Source organism: Hyperoodon ampullatus, assembly GCF_949752795.1.
Source record: "Hyperoodon ampullatus genome assembly, chromosome: 7".
Lineage (NCBI taxonomy): Eukaryota > Metazoa > Chordata > Mammalia > Artiodactyla > Ziphiidae > Hyperoodon > Hyperoodon ampullatus.
The window spans coordinates 16,522,199-16,544,535 of NC_136920.1; the positions used below are offsets into that span (position 1 = coordinate 16,522,199).

General features: G+C 39.4%; 1 protein-coding gene across 3 annotated transcripts in view; it reads left to right on the plus strand.

Annotated features, from left to right (window-relative positions):
• Positions 1-3,550: 3,550 nt before the first annotated feature.
• The window catches only part of CKAP5 (cytoskeleton associated protein 5), a gene marked incomplete at its 5' end in the record, with an annotated part of 71,030 nt that continues 52,243 nt past the window's right edge, over positions 3,551-22,337 (plus strand). For all 3 annotated transcript variants that reach the window (XM_079709141.1, XM_079709142.1, XM_079709143.1), the window contains 7 exons: positions 3,551-3,607; positions 4,095-4,288; positions 6,647-6,853; positions 10,521-10,692; positions 11,603-11,735; positions 12,358-12,458; positions 14,287-14,400. In XM_079709141.1, the coding sequence (XP_079565267.1) occupies positions 3,551-3,607; positions 4,095-4,288; positions 6,647-6,853; positions 10,521-10,692; positions 11,603-11,735; positions 12,358-12,458; positions 14,287-14,400 (978 nt within the window). The remainder of the gene's footprint in view (positions 3,608-4,094; positions 4,289-6,646; positions 6,854-10,520; positions 10,693-11,602; positions 11,736-12,357; positions 12,459-14,286; positions 14,401-22,337) is intronic.

Consider the following 22,337-nt stretch of genomic DNA (forward strand, 5'->3'; position numbering starts at 1 on the left):
TGGATGAGGCTATCTAAGAGGCTTGTGCAAGCTTCCTGATGGGAGGGACTGGTGGTGGATTGAGCTGGGTGTGGCTCTGGTGAGCAGAGCTCAATAAAACTTTAATCCGCTTGTCTGCCGATGCATGGGGCTGGGTTCCCTCCCTGTTAGTTGTTTGGACTGAGGTGACCCAGCTCTGGAGCCTGCCCAGCTCTTTGGTGGGGCTAATGGCAGACTCTGGGAGGGCTCACACCAAAGAGTACTTCCCAGAACTTCTGCTGCCAGTGTCCTTGTTCTCACAGCCATTCCTGCCTCTGCAGGAGACCCTCCAACACTAGCAGGTATGTCTGGTTCAGTCTCCTATGGGGTCACTGCTCCTTCCCCTGAGTCCCGATGCACACACTACTTTGTGTGTGCCCTCCAAGAGTGGAGTCTCTGTTTCCCCCAGTCCTGTTGAAGTCCTGCAATCAAATCCCACTAGCCTTCAAATTCTGATTCTCTAGGAATTCCTCCTTCCATTGCCGGACCCCCAGGTTGGGAAGCCTGACGTGAGGCTCAGAACCTTCACTCCAGTGGGTGGACTTCTGTGGTATAAGTGTTCTGCAGTTTGTGAGTCACCCACCCAGCAGTTGTGGGATTTGATTTTATTGTGATTGCGCCCCTCCTACTGTCTCATTGCGGCATCTCCTTTGTCTTTGGATGTCGGGTATCTTTTTTGGTGAGTTCCAGTGTCTTCCTGTTGATGATTGTTCAGCAGTTAGTTGTGATTCTGGTGCTCTCACAAGAGGGAGTGAGAGCACGTCCTTCTACTCCACCATCTTGAACCAATCTCTCACTTTGCTGTATACCTGGTTTCAGGACTTAATGAAGCTCAGGTTCTTGATGTCCCATCACAGAAAGAATTCAGTGAGAGGCAAAGTGATAGGTAAGAAGTGGATTTATTTAGAGAGAAACACATTCTACAGACAGAGTGTGGGCCATCTCAGAAGGCGAGAGTGGCCTTGGGAGAAACACATGCCACAGACAGAGTGTAGGCCACCTCAGAAGTTGAGAAAGGCTGATATCAATATTTTATATGAGGCAGTTAGGTTAGATAACCTTTTTCTTCATGCTTTTCTTTGAAAAGCAACGAACAAGAAAAAAAGAAAGTATTGCAGAGAATTCACAGAATACCAACAATCGAATATTGTTCACATTCTCTTGGCTGGAAAATGTTTTAAAAACTTTCATTGACTGTTTCTCTTTGAAAATCAGATAGGAAAGATTGCTTTTGCAGCTCAAACTTGTGCCAAGAAAGTAACATTAGAGGTTTTTAACCCAGGTTGCATATTACAGTCACCTAGGAACTTAAAAAAATACATATTTTTATTGAGGTGAAATTCATATAACATAAAATTAACCATTTTAAAGTGAACAATTCAATGGCATTTTGTACATTCACAATGTTGTGCAACCACCGTCTTTGTCTAGTTCCAAAACAGTAACATTTCCATCACATCACAGTAAGACTCCTTACCCATTAAGCAGTTTCTCCCCACTCACACTCTCTCCCCCTCTCTCCGCAACCCCTAGCAACCATCAGTCTCCATCTGTCTCTATGGATTGATCTATTCTGCATATTTCCTATGAATGGAATCATATAATATAGAACCTTTTGTGTTTGGCTTCCTTCACTTAGCATCATGTTTGTGAAGTTCATCCATGTTGTAGCATGTATCAGTAAGTACTTCATTCCCATTTATAGCTGAGTAATAGTCCACTGTATGTATGCTTCACAGTTTGTTTATTCATCCACGGATAGACATTTGGGCTGATTTTTGGCCATTGTGAATAGTGCTGCTATCAATATGCATGTACATGTACTTGTTGGAGTACTTGCTTTCAATGCTTTCAGTTCTTTTAGTTGCTGTATAATATTACACTCAGTGAATATACCACTATTTATTCATTCTCTTTTTGATGAACTTGTAAAAAGTGTTTCCAACTTTTTACTTTTCTATGAACAACATTGCTATGAATACTCTCATACAGGTCTTCTGGTGCAGTTGGCATCAATTTCTAGGGTATGTACCTAGGAATGGAGTTGCTGGGTAGTAGAGTATGTGCATTTTCAATTTAAATAATGCCATACTTTCCAAACTGTTGTACTATTTTCTCTCTCACTATTGCTGTATTAGAGTTCCTGTAGATTTGCTTTTAAGGTTTGACTCCTGCTCTAAAACACACTGCTGTTGTTTCACAGAGGCTTGGGGATTTTGAAGAGAAGTCTTAATGAAAGTTCCATTTACTCTAATAAACTTTTACAATGCAGTCTCTAGTAACTTTCCCTGGGATATTTCCTACATTTTAATGGGAGGCAACAAGTTGTAAAGAAGAGGCATAGACTTGGAATCTTAGTGTGATCTCACAGCCTGTTAGCTTTGTTGTTTTTGGCAAGTTACTAAATCTTTGTGAGCCTAGTGTGTAAAGTGGGGAGAATGTCTTTCTTTCGTGTAGTTGTTGTTAGTATAATGAATCAACATGTTTAAAAAGTAGTTTGCACAGTGCCTGACTCATAGCAGATACTAGCAAGGCATATATTCATTAGACAAATATTTATTGAAGACATATTTTATGTCACACCAGGACTGGGGATGGAAAGATTAAGCAAGATCCCTTTTATGTTATTTATAATATTGAAAAACTTGAAACAATTTAAATGTCCAATGTTAGGCTTGGTAATTATGGTACATTCATAAAATGGAGTGTAGTGCAGCCTTTAAATATCATGTTCTCAAATATGAGGAAATGTTTGTGACAATGTAAGAAAAAAATTACAAGAGGATTAGCCCTTTTTCATATAATTTATATACTGCATGTGCATTGAAAAAAATCTGGAAGAGTTCAAGTGGATACACTTCAGTGTTCATTGTGGTTACTAATTGATAGTGAAATTGTATTTTAATGCTTTCCTTCCTTATATATTTTCTATACTTTCCAGATTTTCTACAGCTAACATAGATTACATTTTTTTAAAAAGTAAATTTATTTATTTTTGGCTACATTAGGTCTTCGTTGCTGTGCGCGGGCTTTCTCTAGTTGCAGCGAACGGGCTACTCTTCTTTGCGGTGTGCGGGCTTCTCATTGCGGTGGCGTCTCTTGTTGCAGAGCACAGGCTCTAGGCACACGGGCTTCAGTAGGTGTGGCTCGTGGGCTCTAGAGCGCAGGCTCAGTAGTTGTGGCGCACGGGCTTAGTTGCTCCGCAGCATGTGGGATCTTCCCGGACCAGGGCTTGAACCTGTGTCCCCTGCATTGGCAGGCGGATTCTTAACCACTGTGCCACCAGGGAATCCCTCATTTAGAATTTTTATTAACTTTTTTCGTTTACTTTTTAAATGTTCTATTAATGGAATTAAATGGGCATTTGACCAAAGAATGAGAATTTTTACTTTCGTTGGTTTACACATGCTAAAATAATAGTCTCAGAAAAACCTTTTTGTCTTAAGAGACAGCTTGGTTGCTAGAGTTAATAGATACCGATTTTTGTCTGACCAGGAATTACTCTTAATTCTAAGGAGAAACTGGAAGCACAATGGGAGATGACAGTGAGTGGCTGAAACTGCCGGTTGATCAGAAATGTGAACACAAGGTAAGACTTTTCTGGAACTCAAATTTCAGTGTCATTGGCTTGTTTTGTCAGCAGTTACACTGTATAGTGTAGTATAAAGCTGCCTGATGATTACACAATACAACTGGAGAAACAGCCTACTTTGGAGATAGGGCAGTTTCAGCAGGAAAATTTCTCATGTTTGAATTGTTACATCTTTAATGTCATATTACAAAGAAGTAATGACTAATACTTGGATACAAAGTGGGGTACATTTATAGTGGCCTGTTTATGAATTCTAGAAGGCCTTGACAGAATATCATAAATATTGAACACGTATAAGAAAAAGTTTATTAGGTAATCTTTAAAAAAAAAAAAAAATCTGGATTTCTTAAACTCCATTTTTGTTTCTAGTCTGGGGTCCTTTGTTCAAATTACCTGGTATAAGGTACTCATTCCAACCCCCAACCCCAATGGTAGATGATAATGTCATTAAATTTTGTTTTGTTTCAAAATACTTTTCTTTTAGTTGTGGAAAGCAAGGTTAAGTGGGTATGAAGAGGCCCTGAAGATCTTCCAGAAAATAAAGGATGAAAAGAGCCCAGAATGGTCCAAATTTTTAGGATTGATCAAAAAATTTGTGACTGATTCCAATGCAGTGGTTCAATTGAAAGGATTAGAAGCTGCACTTGTTTATGTTGAAAATGCCCATGTAGCAGGAAAGTAAGTAGTTTCTTTCCAACTATTCTGGTAAAAACCCCTGTCTCGTGCTACATGGATTAATTTATGTATATTTATGGATCACTGTGCTTAGTTATTAGCACTTTTAGAGGATATTCATTTCTTAACTTTCATAGCTTCTTGACACTTGTTTTTCATTTCAGTCTTTATCTGCTCTCAGAAGTCTAAATGGTACAAGAGATCTTTAGAGAGGAGCAAATTAGAAATCAGATCTTGAGTTTTTACCTTAAGGTTTGATGAGCAAGTGCTTTTCCTTTTGAGACTTTTGTATGAGAATTACTCCAAGAGGGAAAATCTTTTGTAAGTTTTAGAAGAAACTGAGGTGGTTAGCAAAGACGTCAAATTTTCACTGAAAACATTTGGGCATTACTTAAATCTTTTTCTACAGTGGTTCCAGGCTAGATGATCTTAGAATCACATCTTTCTCCCTATGGCCATTAGGCATTTTTATCTCTTAGGAGAGGTAATGCGAACTAAATAATCTCTGTAACTCCCAGCTTATTGGATGATAGAGGTTTCCAGTCACCCCAGTCTCCCATACCTGATAAGCCTGACTTTTCTAATACTAGTCTTTATGTCATTGAAAGGAGCCCTCCATACAAAAAACAAAAAAACATTGGGGACCCTTGACCTAATTGCACAAGAAATATATACACACATCCCTAGGTATCTGCATGGGAATTGGTTCCAGGACAAAAGTCCCCACCCCTACGCCCTAGGATAGCAAAATCTACAGATGCTCAAGTCCCTCACGTAAAATGGCCTAGTATTTGCATATAACCTACCTACACTCTACTGTATACTATAACTCATTTCTAGGTTACTCTCAATACCTAACACAATGTAAATGCTGTGTAAATAATTGTAACTACAATATAAATAATGTGTAAATAGTTGGCTGCATGGCAAATTCAAGTTTTGCTTTTTGGAACTTTCTGGAATTTTTTTCCCAAATATTTTTGATACAAGTTTGGTTGAATCTGCAGACGAGGAACCTGTGGATAAGGAACCCACCAATATGGAGGGCCGACTGTACTTGACTCACCTCAAAAATTATACCAAGAAAGACAGTTATTAATTTGACAGTTTTGTTAACCAGCATCAATGAGTTCCCCTTGCCATCAGTGATACCATTGCTTTTTTAATTTCATTTTTCTTCTGATACTAGAAACTTTTTTGACAAATGCTGCATGTAATTCCAACCCACTCAGTTTCTCTCATTTCCAGTAGTACAGGTTTTATTTAATTTAGAAGAAACTCAAAGCAATAAAGCTACTGTAAAGTCTTGCCAAGGAGTCAGGAACAGCCTTTTGTTATTAAAGGTACATATCCATTCACTCTGTGAAGAAATTCTCTTGTCCTAAAAAGTGGTTTAAATGACTTTCAAAAATTTTCCAAAAAAGTAAGAACTCTAATCTTATTTTTATAAAATGTATCTGTATCTGTCTATCTATCTCTGCATATAGAAAAGTCTAGAAGGATGGATACCATAAAGTTGAAAGTAGTTTTCTCTGGGTAGTGAGATTTCAAGGGATTTTTTTTTTTTTTTTTTTTTTGTGGTATGCGGGCCTCTCACTGTTGTGGCCTCTCCCATTACGGAGCACAGGCTCCGGATGCGCAGGCTCAGCGGCCATGGCTCACGGGCCCAGCCGCTCCGCGGCATGTGGGATCTTCCTGGACCGGGGCACGAACCTGTGTCCCCTGCATCAGCAGGCGGACTTTCAACCACTGCGCCACCAGGGAAGCCCCTTTCAAGGGATTTTTGCTTTCTTGTTTAAATTTCCTATATGTGTAAATAGAAACTATGGTTCTATGTCATTGTCTGTTATGACATGTCTTAACCTCTTATGGTTTGCATAAGTTTTTTTTTTAATGTTCTTGAACATAATTTTTTTAAACTTTTTATTTTATATTGGAGTGTAGCCGATTAACAATGTTGTGGTAGTTTCAGGTGCACAGCAGAGGGACTCAGCCATTGATATACATATATCCATTCTCCCCCAAACTCACCTCCCATCCAGGCTGCCATATAACATTGAGCAGAGTTCCCTGTGCTATACAGTAGGTCCTTGTCGGTTATTTAAATACAACAGTGTGTACATGTCGACCCCAACCTCCCTGGCTATCCCTTCCCCACAGTAACCCTAAGTTCGTTCTCTAAGTCTGTGAGTTTGTTTCTGTTTTACTTGAACATAAAGTTTTTAGAGTCTCATTTACTTTATTTCTCAGCATTTTTAAAAAAGTATTTGTTTCCCCCACTTTCCATGACCTTTACCAGCTCTTTCTACTAAAGTGTGTTTTTATGTGTATGGTTGTTGTTGTTTATAATCTATATTACAGAACCACAGGGGAAGTTGTATCAGGTGTTGTGAGTAAAGTGTTCAACCAACCCAAGGCCAAAGCCAAGGAGCTAGGCATTGAGATTTGTCTAATGTACATAGAGATTGAGAAAGGAGAAGCTGTGCAAGAAGAGCTCCTGAAAGGCCTGGACAGTAAGAACCCCAAGATCATAGTGGCCTGTATAGAGACACTGAGGAAAGCCTTAAGGTAAAACCTTTTCTTTTTGCTTCAGTTCTGTTAACTAGAATATCTCAATTGAGTTTGGGTTCCTGGTTTAAACAGAAATGAAAGCTGTTGGGCTTGACTTGGCAGACCATACCGACCAGAAAAGTGACCTGGAAAAGCTAAAGCCATTCCTCAAGTGTGACACTTTGTATTCAGTCATTTTAGCCTTTAAGTGTGTTGCATAGTTATTTTATCTAAATCTCTTTCTTTTTTTTCTTTTATAAATTTATTTATTTGTTTATTTTTGGCTATGTTGGGTCTTTGTTGCTGCGTGTGGGCTTTCTCTAGTTGCGGCGAGTGGGGGCTACTCTTCGTTGCGGTGTGTGGACTTCTCATGTCGGTGGCTTCTCTTGCTGTGGAGCACGGGCTCTATGTGCGTGGGCTTCAGTAGTTGTGGCACATGGACTCAGTAGTTGTGGCTCACGGGCTCTAGAGTGCAGGCTCGGTAGTTGTGGTGCACGGGCTTAGTTGCTCTGCGGCACGTGGGATCTTCCCGGACCAGGGATCAAACCCATGTCCCCTGCACTGGCAGGTGGATTCTTAACCACTGCGCCACCAGGGAAGTCCCTAAATCTCTTTCTAATGAAGATGAGTGGGGGATATTTCTGACCTTTTCTCAGATTATGAATTAACTTTTTCATGGAAAAGCACTCCTCAGGGTAAGGAGCTCTGTTTCTCTTGTTATCCTCAGGCATAAATTTATGTACTTTGAAACGTTGGCTGAAGTAAACCTTTGTTTAGGTGCTTTTTAAAATAAAATAGAAGCAAATGCTATATGCCTTTAAACAGAAGCATAGCAACAGAAATAGAAAATAACTTTTACTCTTATGTAATAAGTTATTTTCAACCCTAGAATTAAGTGTTGTTTGGCAGTGAAGTTTTTCATGAATGGGATCTCTTTCAGGAACAAGTGGCTGTAATTTTCTATGGAAATCTGAATTAGACAAAACACTGGTTTGTTCTGATTTGGCAGTCCTTCTAATCTGATATCCTGTCCCCAATACTTCCACATGAGATACTTTAGAAAGCAGCTCTAGTGAAATCCTGAATGTGTGACCTGTGGGTGTGAAGATCGTCCCAACTCACCTCTCGTGATTTTGTATATGACCTACTTCTTGGAGAATATGCTTCCTTTGGTGTTTATCTTACATGAAAGTATCAAAATTCTTAAATTTTGTTAAACTGTCTTCAATTTATATCAGTAAACTTTGTCTTTCGCTTGGTTCATAATGTTCTTTTATAAAATTTGACTTTCACTTAGATTCTTTTGTGATAAAATTTTCCTCATCCCTAGCCTATTCTAGTATAGTAGGCATGTATTTTTATGAGTAGTAAATAGTGTGTTCATTCTGTCATCTTAGAAATTTAGTGAATTGACTGCATTGTCAAGACGGTGCTTGTCTTAATAGATTTGTTCTGTCCTTAGTAATGGGTTTCTTAATAAAAATATATATTATACTGTATTCTACCTTAAAATTAGAAGTTTCTAATCTGGAGTTCTGTAAACTCTGGCTATTTCATTTTTAAGCTGACTGGGAGAATAAGGGTAGAAAAAGGACAAGTTAGGTATATTGTCTTTTATGTCTTCCTTATAGATGTTGTTGTTTAGTCCCATTCCTGTATGGTTCTTTATTTGTCCTAAGGCATCTCAGAATCTGTAGTAGAACTACTAGATAGCTCTCTGGGACCTTCAGGAACTGTTCAGTCCTTGGTTCCAGAGCTTCCTCAAGCTATCTATGTTAGTGGTAGCTTCAGGAGACCAAAAATGTTCTGTGGCCCCTAAAACAAGCTTTTAGAACTTTTTCCCCCCTATAGTAATATGTGTAGTAAAGATTAGGTTTTGTATTGTTAAGGTAACTATTTTCCATTTGGACCTGCTCCATCTGTTTTTTTTTTTTAATATCTTTCAGAACTAGGCCAGGATAGTGAAACAAATAAACAAAAATCAGATGAAACAGTAGTAACGTAAAGGAAGATTAAGAGATCCCAAATGTTAGGTTCTTCAGACACTGTGATGAGTATTCCTAAACAGAATGGTTTATCGTCGCTATAAGTTCTTATTTTTCCTTTAGTCTTAAAGGTCTGCTGAACCAAGCTAGAATGTTTTTTTCTATTAAAATAAAAGAGATTTTAAAGGAAATATTGAAGATCATCTGGTTTATTTTCATGCTATGATGGCTATATTTGAACTATTTACATAAACTGGTGTCTTGTTAAATATCACTTTCTAGGGAAAGTATTTTCAGTCTCCTTCTTTAACCTGTTAGAGTGTGTCAGTAGCTATTACTGAGACATTTTGTTGCATTTGTGTACATTAGATAATAGATAAATAGTATATATGGATAGTCTTCTTTCATAACCGAATCTCTCTTGCTCCAGAATTTGTTATTCAGAAATGTTAGCAGTGAATCGGAAAGCTATATTTTTAAGTTGGGAACTTAAAAATATGATATGTGACAGATATATAATGTTAAATATACTGCCTTTTGATTTTAGTTTTTTATAAATGTATTTATTTTTATTTTATTTTTGGCTGCGTTGGGTCTTTGTTGCTGCACATGGGCTTTATCTAGTTGCAGCGAACAGGGGCTACTCTTCGTTGGTGCGAGGGCTTGTCATTGCGGTGGCTTCTCTTGTTGCAGAGCATGGGCTCTAGGCGCGCGGGCTTCAGCAGTTGTGGCATGCAGGCTCAGTAGTTGTGGTGCACGGGCTTAGTTGCTCTGCGGCATGTGGGATCTTCCTGGACCAGGGCTCAGACCTGCGTCCCCTGCACTGGCAGGCAGATTCTTAACCATTGTGCCACCAGGGAAGTCCCTATACTGCCTTTTTAAAAGAAGTCAGAATGCAACTGTTTTCCGCATGGAAAACTGAAGCAAAGAGAGATTTAAGTTGCCTGAAGTTATAGTGTGATAGCTTCGAGTCAGGAATGAAAGACACACTGCCAGGATTGGTGATCTACCAAGTGGAGTGAATCCCTGTAATTAAATAGAAGAGCTAATAAAAGCTTATTAAGGGACTTCCCTGGTGATCCAATGGGTAAGACTCCGTGCTTCCAATGCAGGGAGCCTAGGTTTGAACTCCGGTTGGGGAGCTAGATCCCGCATGCATGCCACAACTGAGTCCGCATATCGCAACTACGAAGTCCACATGCTGCAACTAAAGATCCTGCATGCGGCACCAAAGATGCCGCGTGCTGCAACTAAGACCTGGCGCAGGCCAAATAAATAAATAAATAAATAAATAAATAAATAAATAAATAAGCAAGCTTATTAAAAGTAGATTTCATTCATCTAAATATTTATAAATTGATTTGTTTCTATTTTAAACTTTTTAATGTACATACATATATATTTAAGATGTTACACAAGTGTTGATCCATTTTAGATTTGAGTAATTCCTAGACTGGTTACCTAGAAAGTTTTTAAATGGTAATATTATTTTGGGCTCTGGACATTAAATAATATTCTTAGAAGAATGGCATCTAAATACAGATGTTGTTATAAGTTTCTTTTTTCTTCTTCCCTAAAAAAACTCAACCTATATGTCTCTATTATATATAGATATAGAACTATGTTTGAGTGAATTCAGGCTAACACTTTACCAAAGCATATTGCATGGTGACAGTTTTTTTTCCAATTTTTACTTCTAGTGAATTTGGTTCCAAAATCATCTTACTGAAGCCAATTATCAAAGTGTTGCCAAAACTCTTTGAGTCTCGAGAGAAGGCTGTTCGAGATGAAGCCAAACTAATTGCTGTGGAGATTTATAGGTGGATTCGAGATGCTCTGAGACCCCCATTACAAAGTATAAACTCTGTCCAGGTGAGGCACAAAGTTTTTTGGTTGTCTTTGTATAAGGTTAATATGAAGATATTTCCTTCCTGTCATTGTTGTTGATATTCTGTCCTTACAAATAATTATTTTTCATTCTTAATTTTGAAATCAGTTTTTTCTGAGCGTACCTGTTTCTACTGTTACTGTGTCCTCTCAAGTTAAATACTATGCATTCACCGATGCCAATAGGTTAGTGTTGAATCTATGGCAGTTTATAAGATCCTTTTTTTTTAATTAATTACTTTATTTATTTATCTTTGGCTGTGTTGGGTCTTTGTTGCGGTGCACAGGCTTCTTATTGTGGTGGCTTCTCTTATTGCAGAGCACGGGCTCTAGGCACGCGGGCTTCAATAGTTGTGGCTCACGGGCTCTAGAGTGCAGGCTCAGTAGTTGTGGTCACGGGCTCTAGAGTGCAGGCTCAGTAGTTGTGGCTCCGCGGTGTGTGGGATCTTCCCGGACCAGGGCTGGAACCTGTGTCACCTGCATTGGCAGGTGGATTCTTAACCACTGTGCCACCAGGGAAGTCCTATAAGATCCTTTTATAATACTTTTGGGTGGCAGGACTTAATATCTGTTTAGACAAAATGCATTCTATTTTTTATATTTCAGTTGGTTTTGGAGACATTATTTGTTGCAAATATATGTGAATTCATGAAATAATGAGAGTGTCTTAAAAAGTGGATTTTATTCTTCTAAGTGCTTAGTCATACATCTTCAGTATAGTAGATATACATCAATTTGACTCATACTACAAAATGTGCACAATTTATCTTTTCTTGTTTGCCTTATTAGAGCCACATAAATAAGAAATTGGGTTCTGATCTATTGGTAAATATAAATATATTCTCTAATGGCAGAGATATAGATATGTTTTAAAAATATTTTATGATATTTGCAGTTGAAAGAACTAGAAGAAGAATGGGTGAAACTGCCAACAGGTGCTCCTAAACCAAGTAGGTTTTTGCGTTCCCAGCAAGAACTAGAAGCTAAATTGGAACAGCAGCAGTCTGCTGGTGGAGAAGCTGAGGGAGGTAAGCCACTTTTCAACGCTGGTTTCTATAAAAATTAGCAAGAACTGGCCCTGTCACAGTAACCTGTGTTCATGAGGTGCATTTTATAGGATTGCTGTTTAATAAAATACATACAATCCTATGGTTTGTAAGATTAATAATTCTGATCCCTCCTGTATCAAGATTTCATCAGGAGTGTGAAAGGACAGCTGATAACTGTTTAATAAGTAAAACTATTTCTTTCTTTTTTTTTTTTTTTTTTTTGGCCACACTGCGTGGCATGCAGGATACTAGTTCCCCGACCAGGGATTGAACCCATGCCCACCCCCTGCATTGGAAGGCCGAGTCTTAACCACTGGACTGCCAGGGAAGTCCCCATTTCATCCTTTTTTTTTTTTTTTTGCGGTACACGGACCTCTCACTGTTGTGGCCTCTCCCGTTGCGGAGCACAGGCTCCGGACGTGCAGGCTCAGCGGCCATGGCTCACGGGCCTAGCAGCTCCGCGGCATGTGGGATCTTCCCGGACCGGGGCATGAACCCGTGTCCCCTGCATCGGCAAGCGGACTCTCAACCACTGCGCCACCAGGGAAGCCCCATTGCATCCATTTTTAAGGGTTGTTTTGTTTTGTTTTCCTCCTGGAAGGTGGTGACGATGGTGATGAGGTACCACAGATAGATGCTTATGAGCTTTTGGAAGCAGTAGAAATTCTTTCCAAACTTCCCAAAGACTTTTATGACAAAATTGTAAGTAATGGTAGACTTCTTTCATTTATTTCATTTTAAATAATTACTTGAATATAATTAGAATGCGCTTCTGAGCCCTTTTCCTGGTGCACCCTCTTCCACCCCGTATCTTCCCTAATAATGTGAGTCAGTTGTTTCTTCTTTGTTCCCATACTACTTTGTATATGTACCTACTTTAGTCCTTCTTTTTACTTCTTTCCAGAAACCTGAACATTATTCTTGACTTATATCTTTTCCTCATTGACTGTCTGGTTTTTACCTTTAAATATCTCTCAAATTCATCCCCCTTTCTCCATCCCCAGGATTTCTTTCTCTACCCCGGGGTTACTTTTTTTTTTTTCCCCCTACCCCAGGCTTTCTTGACCTTGGCACTGTTGACATTTTTTGCCAGGTATTTCTTTGCTTGGGGAATTGCATGTGCATTGTTGTATGTTTAGCAGCATCACTGGCCTTTACCGATCAGATATTAGTAATACCATTCCTCCAAGTCATGACAGTCAAAAACGTCTCCAGACTTTGCCAAATGTACCCCAGGGGACAAAATTATCCCCAATTGAGAAAGTTTTATCCCAACCACTACCATCAGCTCTTGCCTTGTATGCTGCTGTAGTCTTCTTACAAGATTCCGTGTCTGCTCTTGCCTCCTTCCCATCATATTTCACAATATAATTAGAGGTGTCATTTTTGAAAATGGAAATCTTCCCATAGTATTGCCTCATTAAAATCCTTCAGTGGCTTCCATGGGTTTTAAGATGATGTCTGAAATCATACTGTAGCCATTGAGGTGTGATTTATGGTACCTTTGAGATCCCCACTTACCTTCCAGCCACATCTCTAATTCCTCTCACTCTCCATGCTCCAGTCATACTGAATTTCTCCTGGTATCAAATGTGCCAAACTTTTTTCCCCCCTAAACTCTAGGCCTTAACATATGCTGTTCTTTCTGCCTATAACATTCTTCCCCTCCCCCCCCATTTACCTCATAATAACTCTTCATCATCTAGATCCCACCTTAAGCACCACTTCTTGGGGGAGATCGTACCTGAAAGCCTAAACTGGGCTGAGTCCTCTTGTTGTATTACCAAAGCAGCTTGTACTTCTCCTGTCACAGTCATCATGACCTGATAGTTATTTTTTGAAGATCATCCTACCTCTGCTATCAGCTCCTTGAGTATCCTGTTATCTTCTGATTAACAAATAAATATTTGATAAATTGAATTGAGTTGTAATCTCCTTCAGGTGATGGGTTTGTCATCTTGTTTTTATCCCCAGTTCTCTCCAACAGTGGGTATTCAAATTCTAGTGAAGCATATTGTACTTTATGGCCACAAAACAAAAAACTAGCATTATACCTACAATCTGGAAAACTAATATCCAGGATTAGAACAGTATTGGTTGTTGGTTATATGTTTGTTCTTTTCTGGTCTTTCTAATGTTATCAATATGGAAATTCCTCTCTCCTGTAGATGTGCCGCTGTGAGATATGCTAGAAATGCTTTCTATTAATGTTTTCTGTTTAACACTTGCTTAAAGTTTACCCAGAAAATGAGAAGGAAAAGTCTATGGCATTTCATTCTGTTTACTTATTGTAGAACATTAGGCTTATGAAATGTTACAAAAATACTTTTAATATATGAACAAAATTGTATGTATATGAACAAAACATTCTGATTGGCTACGCAGTTTTGTAATTTTGATTTCTGACTAGCTTTAGAAAGTTTCTGAAAACAAAAAATATATATCTTTGAATTAGTAGCATGCAAGAAATAGACTTTTATTTTGTGCTCTTATTTTCTGTTCTACAAGTGACTCATATTGTGTTTTGTAGGAGGCAAAAAAATGGCAAGAAAGAAAAGAAGCCCTGGAAGCTGTAGAAGTACTAGTGAAAAACCCCAAACTGGAAGCAGGCGATTATGCAGATTTAGTAAAAGCTTTGAAGAAGGTAAATGTGAGGAGTTTCAGCATTGGTATCCCAACAGCAGACCAGGCCATTGAGTTTTTCTTCATCAGTCAATCTTTTTTTACCACAGTTACATTGCCATTTAGGGAACACTATTGATGGTTTTTGAATTATAGGCATACATTTTTTTAAGGGTTATTTAAAATGACTGTCCTAGGTTAGTTTAGAGGGATTGGTTTTCAATCTTTGTTTATTATCACTCTGACTTTAAATATGCTATTTGGTAGCTTATACAAATGTCAAGAAAAAGAGAATCTTGCTGATCTAGAACCAGATAGTCTAGTTTTATAATTCTACAGAATGAGCTTTTTAAATTGGCTCCATTTAATGGGACAAATATTAAATATGAAGAGCGTTTTTCATTAGATAGCAAGGGATACCACCCTGTATTATATTAGCATGTAAAGTGCAGGATCTGGGGATATGTGGTCAATTATAAAGCAGGTAAGTACTAAATAAGAAAGAAATATTTTAGGAAATACTCCTTTGTTATTGCCTAGGTCCAAACAAGTTGAATGCTGGGGTGGATATTTTTGTATGTACTGGCTTTTCATAAAGTCTGAAAGTATAGATCAGACAATTGTGGATGTAGTTATAGAGCTTAAGAACAAACTTTTTTTTTTTTAATTTACTCATTTAATTTATTTATTTGTGGCTGTGTTGAGTCTTCATTGCTGCGTGTGGGCTTTCTCTAGTTTGCGGCCAGCGGGGGCTACTCTTCATTGCAGTGCACAAGATTCTCATTGCGGTGGCTTTTCTTGTTGTAGAGCGCAGGCTCTAGGCACAGGGGCTTCGGTAGTTGTGGCACACGGGCTCAGTAGTTGTGGCTCATGGGCTCTAGAGTATAGGCTCAGTAGTTGTTGCACACAGGCTTAGTTGCTCCGCAGCGTGTGGGATCTTCCCAGAACAGGGCTCGAACCCATGTCCCCTGCCTTGGCAGGCGGATTCTTAACTACTTCACCACCAGGGAAGTCCCTGAAGACATTTTCTTGAATATAGCAAGGATGAAAATGTTTTGTTTGCTTCTTCAGCCTGAAATTGCAGAGGATTAGCATGATGGGGGGAGGAGCCACCTTAATTATATGTGTATATAAGAGTAATTCTCATTATTCATAGTACTTACGTTCTGTCAAGTCACCACAGACACTGAATTAGCAAATGCTGAACTATTGCTCCAATGGAAGATACAGCGTTAAGGTCCTGCAACCCTCTGGTCACATTTTCATCAACCGATCAATGCATAACCTTGTTTTATTCTGTTTGAAGACATCTTATTCAGTATGTATTATTGATCCATTAACATTGAACTCACAGCCAACAGAAATATAACTCGTGCCTGAACAAAGCCTACCTAACACATTTATTTTCTCCGAAAGGGACAACACAGCACTTTTGCACATAGGAACACCAGACAACACTTCAGCAATACGCTTGGAGGCCATTTTAAACAGTGAAAGCACCAATCAAAAGCACAAAAATACAAAAGACCAAGGCAGTAAATAGACTATGAAAAAGATACTTGGGGGGCTTCCCTGGCGGTGCAGTGGTTGAGAGTCCGCCTGCCGATGCAGGGGTCACGGGTTCGTGCCCCGGTCCGGGAAGATCCCACATGCAGCGGAGCGGCTGGGCCTGCGCGTCCGGAGCCTGTGCTCCGCAACGGGAGAGGCCACAACAGTGAGAGGCCCGCGTACAGCAAAAAAAAACAAAAACAAACAAACAAAAAAGATACTTGGGTACAGTATGAGAGCTGAAAGAAGAAGGCAGAGTATTGCATTGTTCATCTCAGCTGGGAATGTGCACATCAGGCAACATAGATTTTTCCCAGCTCTGTGCTTGTCTGTGAGTGACCAGGAAAGTGCCTCAATTATTGATTTGGGGCTTATAAGTTAATTTTAATGAGTAGATGAATTCACAAATATGAAATCCATAAATAATGAGGATGGACCGTATCTTCTCACAGTCTGCCTTCCTTTGCTTTCCTCTAAGTAGGATTTGGAGACAGGGATATTATTTGTCAAAATCGTTGTTCATCAGTCTTCCATCTTGAAGAGCCAAAGACCCAGGCAAGACTACAGTCGTCTCTTGCTATCCCCGATAGGGGGAGGGGGGGTTGTTCCAGGTGCTCCCACCTATACTAAATCTGTTCAAGTTCCTTGTATAAAAAGGCATAGTACAATGAATACTGTTGGCCCTCCATATCTGCAGTTACGGAGGACTGACTGTAATTAAAAGGGAATTGCCCTAGGGAAAAGACTTCGCCAACCTGGAGCCTGGGAGGAAAAAGGAAGGGTAGAAGGTGGTAAGGGGAAGTGAGATTCTAGTGGCCTTGAAGAGAGCTTCAGATTTTCTGTAAGTTCTAGCATATAATTTTTATCAGGAATCTTATGGAAACATATATTGCACTGAATTCTCAGTGGCTCAAATAAAAGCTTTTATTTTTCCCTATGTAATGATCAGGAATGTTCATTGGAATCAGGAATGTTAATAGTTGATGTTCTCTACATGCATTTTCTTAGGATATTAGCTTTTCAAATGAAGACTGTTCTGTGATTTCCATTGGCATTGTGACTATGAATATAAGCTCTCTCTGTATTCTATACAGAGAAGATTATGGATCTTTATATTTGGGTAGACATAGACAGTGGATTTCTGTGAGATCTTAGGGTAGCAGGAGGCACTTTCCCTCTTTACATGGTGGAGTGGGGGCAACCAATCAAAGGCAACGAACAAGTAAAAAGAAACTTAATGTTGTGGCTAAAATATTTAAAACAATGAAAAGTTAATGTCAATGTAAATTAACATGAAACATGACATTTTGTGGGGTTTTTGGGGGTTTTTGTTTGTTTGCTTGCTTTTTTATTTTCGGCTGTGTTGGGTCTTCATTGCTGCGCACTGGCTTTCTCTAGTTGCAACGAGCAGGGGCTACTCTTCGTTGCGGTGCATGTGCTTCTCATGGAGGTGGCTTCTCTTGTTGCAGAGCACGAGCTCTAGGAGCATGGGCTTCAGTAGTTGTGGCACACGGGCTTCAGTAGTTGTGGCTCGTGGGCTCTAAAGCGCAGGCTCAGTTGCTGTGGTGCATGGGCTTAGTTGCTCTGCAGCATGTGGGAGCTTCCTGGACCAGAGATCGAAGCCATGTCCCCTGCATTGGCAGGCGGATTCTTAACTACTGTGCCTCCAGGGAAGTCCCGACATTTTGTTTTGGTTTTTTAAATCAGTTTACAGTTTTTATGTTTTTTTATTTTTATTTATTTATTTATTGGCTGTGTTGAGTCTTCATTGCTGTGCGTGGGCTTTCTCTAGTTGTGGCAAGCGGGGGCTACTCTTCGTTGCGATGCACGTGCTTCTCATTGCGGTGGCTTCTCTTGTTGTGGAGCATGGGCTCTAGGCGCTCGGGCTTCAGTAGTTGTAGCATGCGGGCTCAGTAGTTGTGGCGCACAGGCTTAGTTGCTCCAAGGCATATGGGATCTTCCCGGACCAGGTTTTGAACTTGTGTCCCGTCCATTGGCAGGCGGGTTCTTAACCACTGTGCCACCAGGGAAGCTCTATATATATTCTTTTTCATATTCTTTTCCATTATGGTTTATCCCAGGAAATGGAATATAGTTTCCTGTTCTATACAGTAGGACCTTGTTGTTTATCCATCCTATATATACTAGTTTGTATCTACTAATCCCAAACTCCCAATCCTTCCTTCCCCCACCCCCTCTCCCTGCCATATTCATATTATATTCACCTGTGTTGGTCTTTGTAGACCCATCCCTCTTCCTTCCGTAAATAGTTTCTTCTCTCTAGTGTCTTTATCAAGTAATCTTACTAATTTCCCAATTTTACCCTTTAATGCAAATAGTAAAAAACTATTCATTTTGAAATTCCTTATGATATTCCTGAAATTATTTCATAAACTGTCTTCTTCTGAGTTGTCACCTGACCTAGCATATTTTGATGGCTTTCCTGTTCTCACGGGTTATAGTTCTTTATAAGATTCCTTTTCTCCCTCCCTCCCACCCCTCAGATAGCTTCTTTGACTTTGTCAATTACCTATGGATATTGGTTGGTATATATATTTTTTCATCTTTAAGATGTGGGTTTTCAAGGTGTTTTATTATATAATCTCCATTGACTTTCTCTGTGTTATTAACACTTTTTCACTTGGTCTTTCTTTTTCTTGTATTCATTATAGTTTTCTAAACACAATCATGATGGGTTTTGGGGGGTTTTTGGTTTGTTTGTTTGGTCAACAGTGTTTTTGTTTTGATTACTGTTTAGTGGCTTACACTACTAGTTAAAGATAAATACTAATTATTACTTAAAATCACATTGTAGGCCTAGATTTATGGAAGAAGTGACAGCACTTTTAATTACAGAATATTGCCCATTATTTAGTTTAAATTAACATTGTGAGCTAAAGCTTTCTTTCCCAGCTCTAGAACAGAGTTGCTGAGTTTTTCCTCAACGCTGGAATAGAGTCCCCCCACATACACTGTTTTTCTTAAAAATAAACACTTTTCCATATTCCCCACTCCCGTTTTGTTTTTGTTTTTTTGTTTGTTTGTTTGCATGTTTTGGCCGCACGGCACGGCATGTGGGATCTTAGGAACCCGTGCCCCCTGCATTGGGAGTGCGGAGTCTTAACCATTGGACCACCAGGGAAGTCCCCCCGCCACTCCCATTTCCCAGTTAAGAACAACTTGTTTAATCAAACTGAGATGTGTGACAGTGAGTGTTAATAGGCAGATATTGTAATAGATGCCTGGTTCATCGCTCACCAATAAATTCATTCAATCTTCTACTATATCCTGAACTATAATAGGTTCACAAGATCCTCTTCAAAACTTTACATTAGGATCATCAGTATCTGAGATTCAACTTCCACTGGTTATTGATCTAATGGTAACTTTAGAGGTAGTCTCTCTCTCTCTTTTTAAGAATGTCTTCTTTTTTTAAATTTTTTTAATTTATTTTTGGCTGCGTTGGGTCTTCGTTGCTGCACACGGGCTTTCTCTAGTTGCGGCAATCGGGGGCTACTCTTCCTTGCGGTGCGCAGGCTTCTCATTATGGTGGCTTCTCTTGTTGCAGAGCACAGGCTCTAGGCGTGCGGGCTTCAGTAGTTGCAGCACACGAGCTCAGTAGTTGTGGCTCTTGGGCTGTAGAGCGCAAGCTCAGTAGTTGCGGTGCACAGGCATAGTTGCTCCACGGCATGTGGGATCTTCCCAGACCAGGGCTCAAACCCATGTCCCCTATATTGGCAGGCAGATTCTTAACCACTGCGCCACCAGGGAAGTCCCTAGAGGTAGTCTCTTAAGGATGGGATTGAATGATGGCCTTTAACTGGGGCAGTATAACAAAACCACCTTTTGAGCTATATTAAAATACTGATATCCAAATCCCATCACAAATTCATTGAACTAGGATCTCTTGGAATGGGGCCTGGCATGTTTTTGATGCCCATTCCTAGAATATACATTTAGATGTTAAATATAAAGTCTAGCATGTAAACAATACCTGAGATGCTTTGGTAAGGAAAAATAATCCAGACGTTTACAAATAACCAATAATGTATTCAATACAAAACTGAATAGAATTTTTACTCCATAGATTTATAGTAATTACAGATTTAACAAAATGTTTATTAGGACCCTGATCTCATCTTCTCATAAGGAAAATGAATTTGCCATGAGTTTAGAGGGAGAATATGCTTTAGTAAAGAGAGCAAAAGCTTTGGAGTCAAAGCAGACCTAGGTTTGAATCACAGCACTACCATTTGCTAGCTCTGTGACCTTGAGCATGTTAATCTCTATTTAATTTTTTTTTAATAAATTTATTTATTTTTGGCTGTGTTGGGTCTTCATTGCTGCACGCAGGCTTTCTCTAGTCGTGGCGAGCTGGGGCTACTCTTTGTTGCAGTGCACGGTCTTCTCAGTGCGGTGGCTTCTCTTGTTATGGAGCACAGGCTCTAGGCACGTAGGTTTCAGTAGTTGTGGCACACAGGCTCAGTAGTTGTGGCGCACGGGTTTAGTTGCTCCATGGCATGTGGGATCTTCCTGGGCCAGGGCTTGAACTCGTGTCCCCTGCATTGGCAGGCGGATTCTTAACCACTGAGCCACCAGGGAAGTCCTCTATTTAATTTTTGAAATCCACAAAATTGAGATAATAATAGTACCTGCTTTATAGGGTTTGAGTGAAAATTAAATAAAATAAGGATTATAAAGCACCTATAAAATTATGGCATCTAATGTTTTAAAATTTTTATTGGAGTATAGTTGCCCTACAATGTTGTGTTAGTTTCTACTGTACAGCAAAATGAATCAGCTATACATATACATATATCCCCTCTTTTTCAGATTTCCTTCCTATTTAGTTCACTGCAGTGCATTAAGTAGGGTTCCCTGTGCTATACAGTATGTTCTCATTAGTTATCTATTTTATACATAGTATCAATAGTGTATATGTGTCAATCCCAATCTCCCAGTTCCTCCCACCCCATCCCACCTTCCCCCTTGGTATCCATACATTTGTTCTCTACATCTGTGTCTGTATTTCTGCTTTGCAGATAAGATCGTCTGTACCATTTTTCTAGATTCCACATGTATGTGTTAATATACAATATTTGTTTTTTCTCTTTCTGGCTTACTTCACTCTGTATGACACTCTCTGTGTCCATCCATGTCTCTACAAATGATTCAATTTTGTTCCTTTTTATGGCTGAGTAATATTCCATTGTATATATATATACCACATTTTCTTTATCCATTCCTCTGTTGATGGACATTTAGGTTGCTTCCATGTCCTGGCTGTTGTAATTAGTGCTGCTGTGAACATTGGGGTGCATGTGTCTTTTTGAATTATGGTTTTCTTTGGGTATATACCCAGTAGTGGGATTGCTGGATCATATGGTAGTTCTGTTTTTAGTTTTTTAAGTTGTTTTTAATAAATGTTAGTCTTTTAACCCTTACTCCTCAGCACTTAGGGAATATATGTAGGTGCCAAATAGAACTTCCTTGAATGCTATGCATTAGGGGTTCTTTAATTCAGGGAATCTGGAATGAAGTGTTCTGCTTATGAAATACCAGATCTTAGGGATAAAGTCCAAAATAGAATAGAAGCATTACTTCTACCTGGGAAAAGAGTGAAAAAACAAGGGCTTGGGAGCACTTAAAAGTAAAGCAGCTTTTTAACACCAGCTGACTTGAGCAGCATACCAAAGTAAAATCTTATTAGGAAGGAATTGAGGCATAGTCACTGTCTTGCTAGACTGACACAAATGCAGCTACTACCTATGACTTTTGATAAGTTCTGGGCCTTGTAGGGTATGCTATCGGAGGGTGGTAGTATAAACATTGCTGGAGGAGACTCTGCTAAGAGACTCTGAATACAAATCTGATGATCACTACATAACTAAAATGGCAGCTGCAAGGCCAGAAGCTCCCTCAGAGGAATGGTTGCAATGGCATTTGCAATTTAGAGTCCACATCAGCTTCTTTTTCTTTTAATTTAATTTTTAATTGAAGTATAGTTGATTTACAGTGCTGTGCCAATCTCTGCTATACAGCAAAGTGACTCAGTTATACACATATAGACATTATTTTTTTTAATATTCTTTTCCATTATGGTTTATCACAGGATATTGAATATAGTATAGTTCCCTGTGCTATACAGTAAGACCTTGTTATTTATCCATCCTATATATAATAGTTTACATCCCATCAGCTTCTTGAAGGTACCTACAACAGTTTCTACTGGTGTTTCTTGGGTATACATTTTTTTTTTTTTCAGTACGCGGGCCTCTCACTGTTGTGGCCTCTCCCGTTGCGGAGCACAGGCTCTGGACACGCAGGCTCAGCGGCCATGGCTCACGGGCCCAGCCGCTCCATGGCATGTGGGATCTTCCCAGACTGGGGCACGAACCCGTGTCCCCTGCA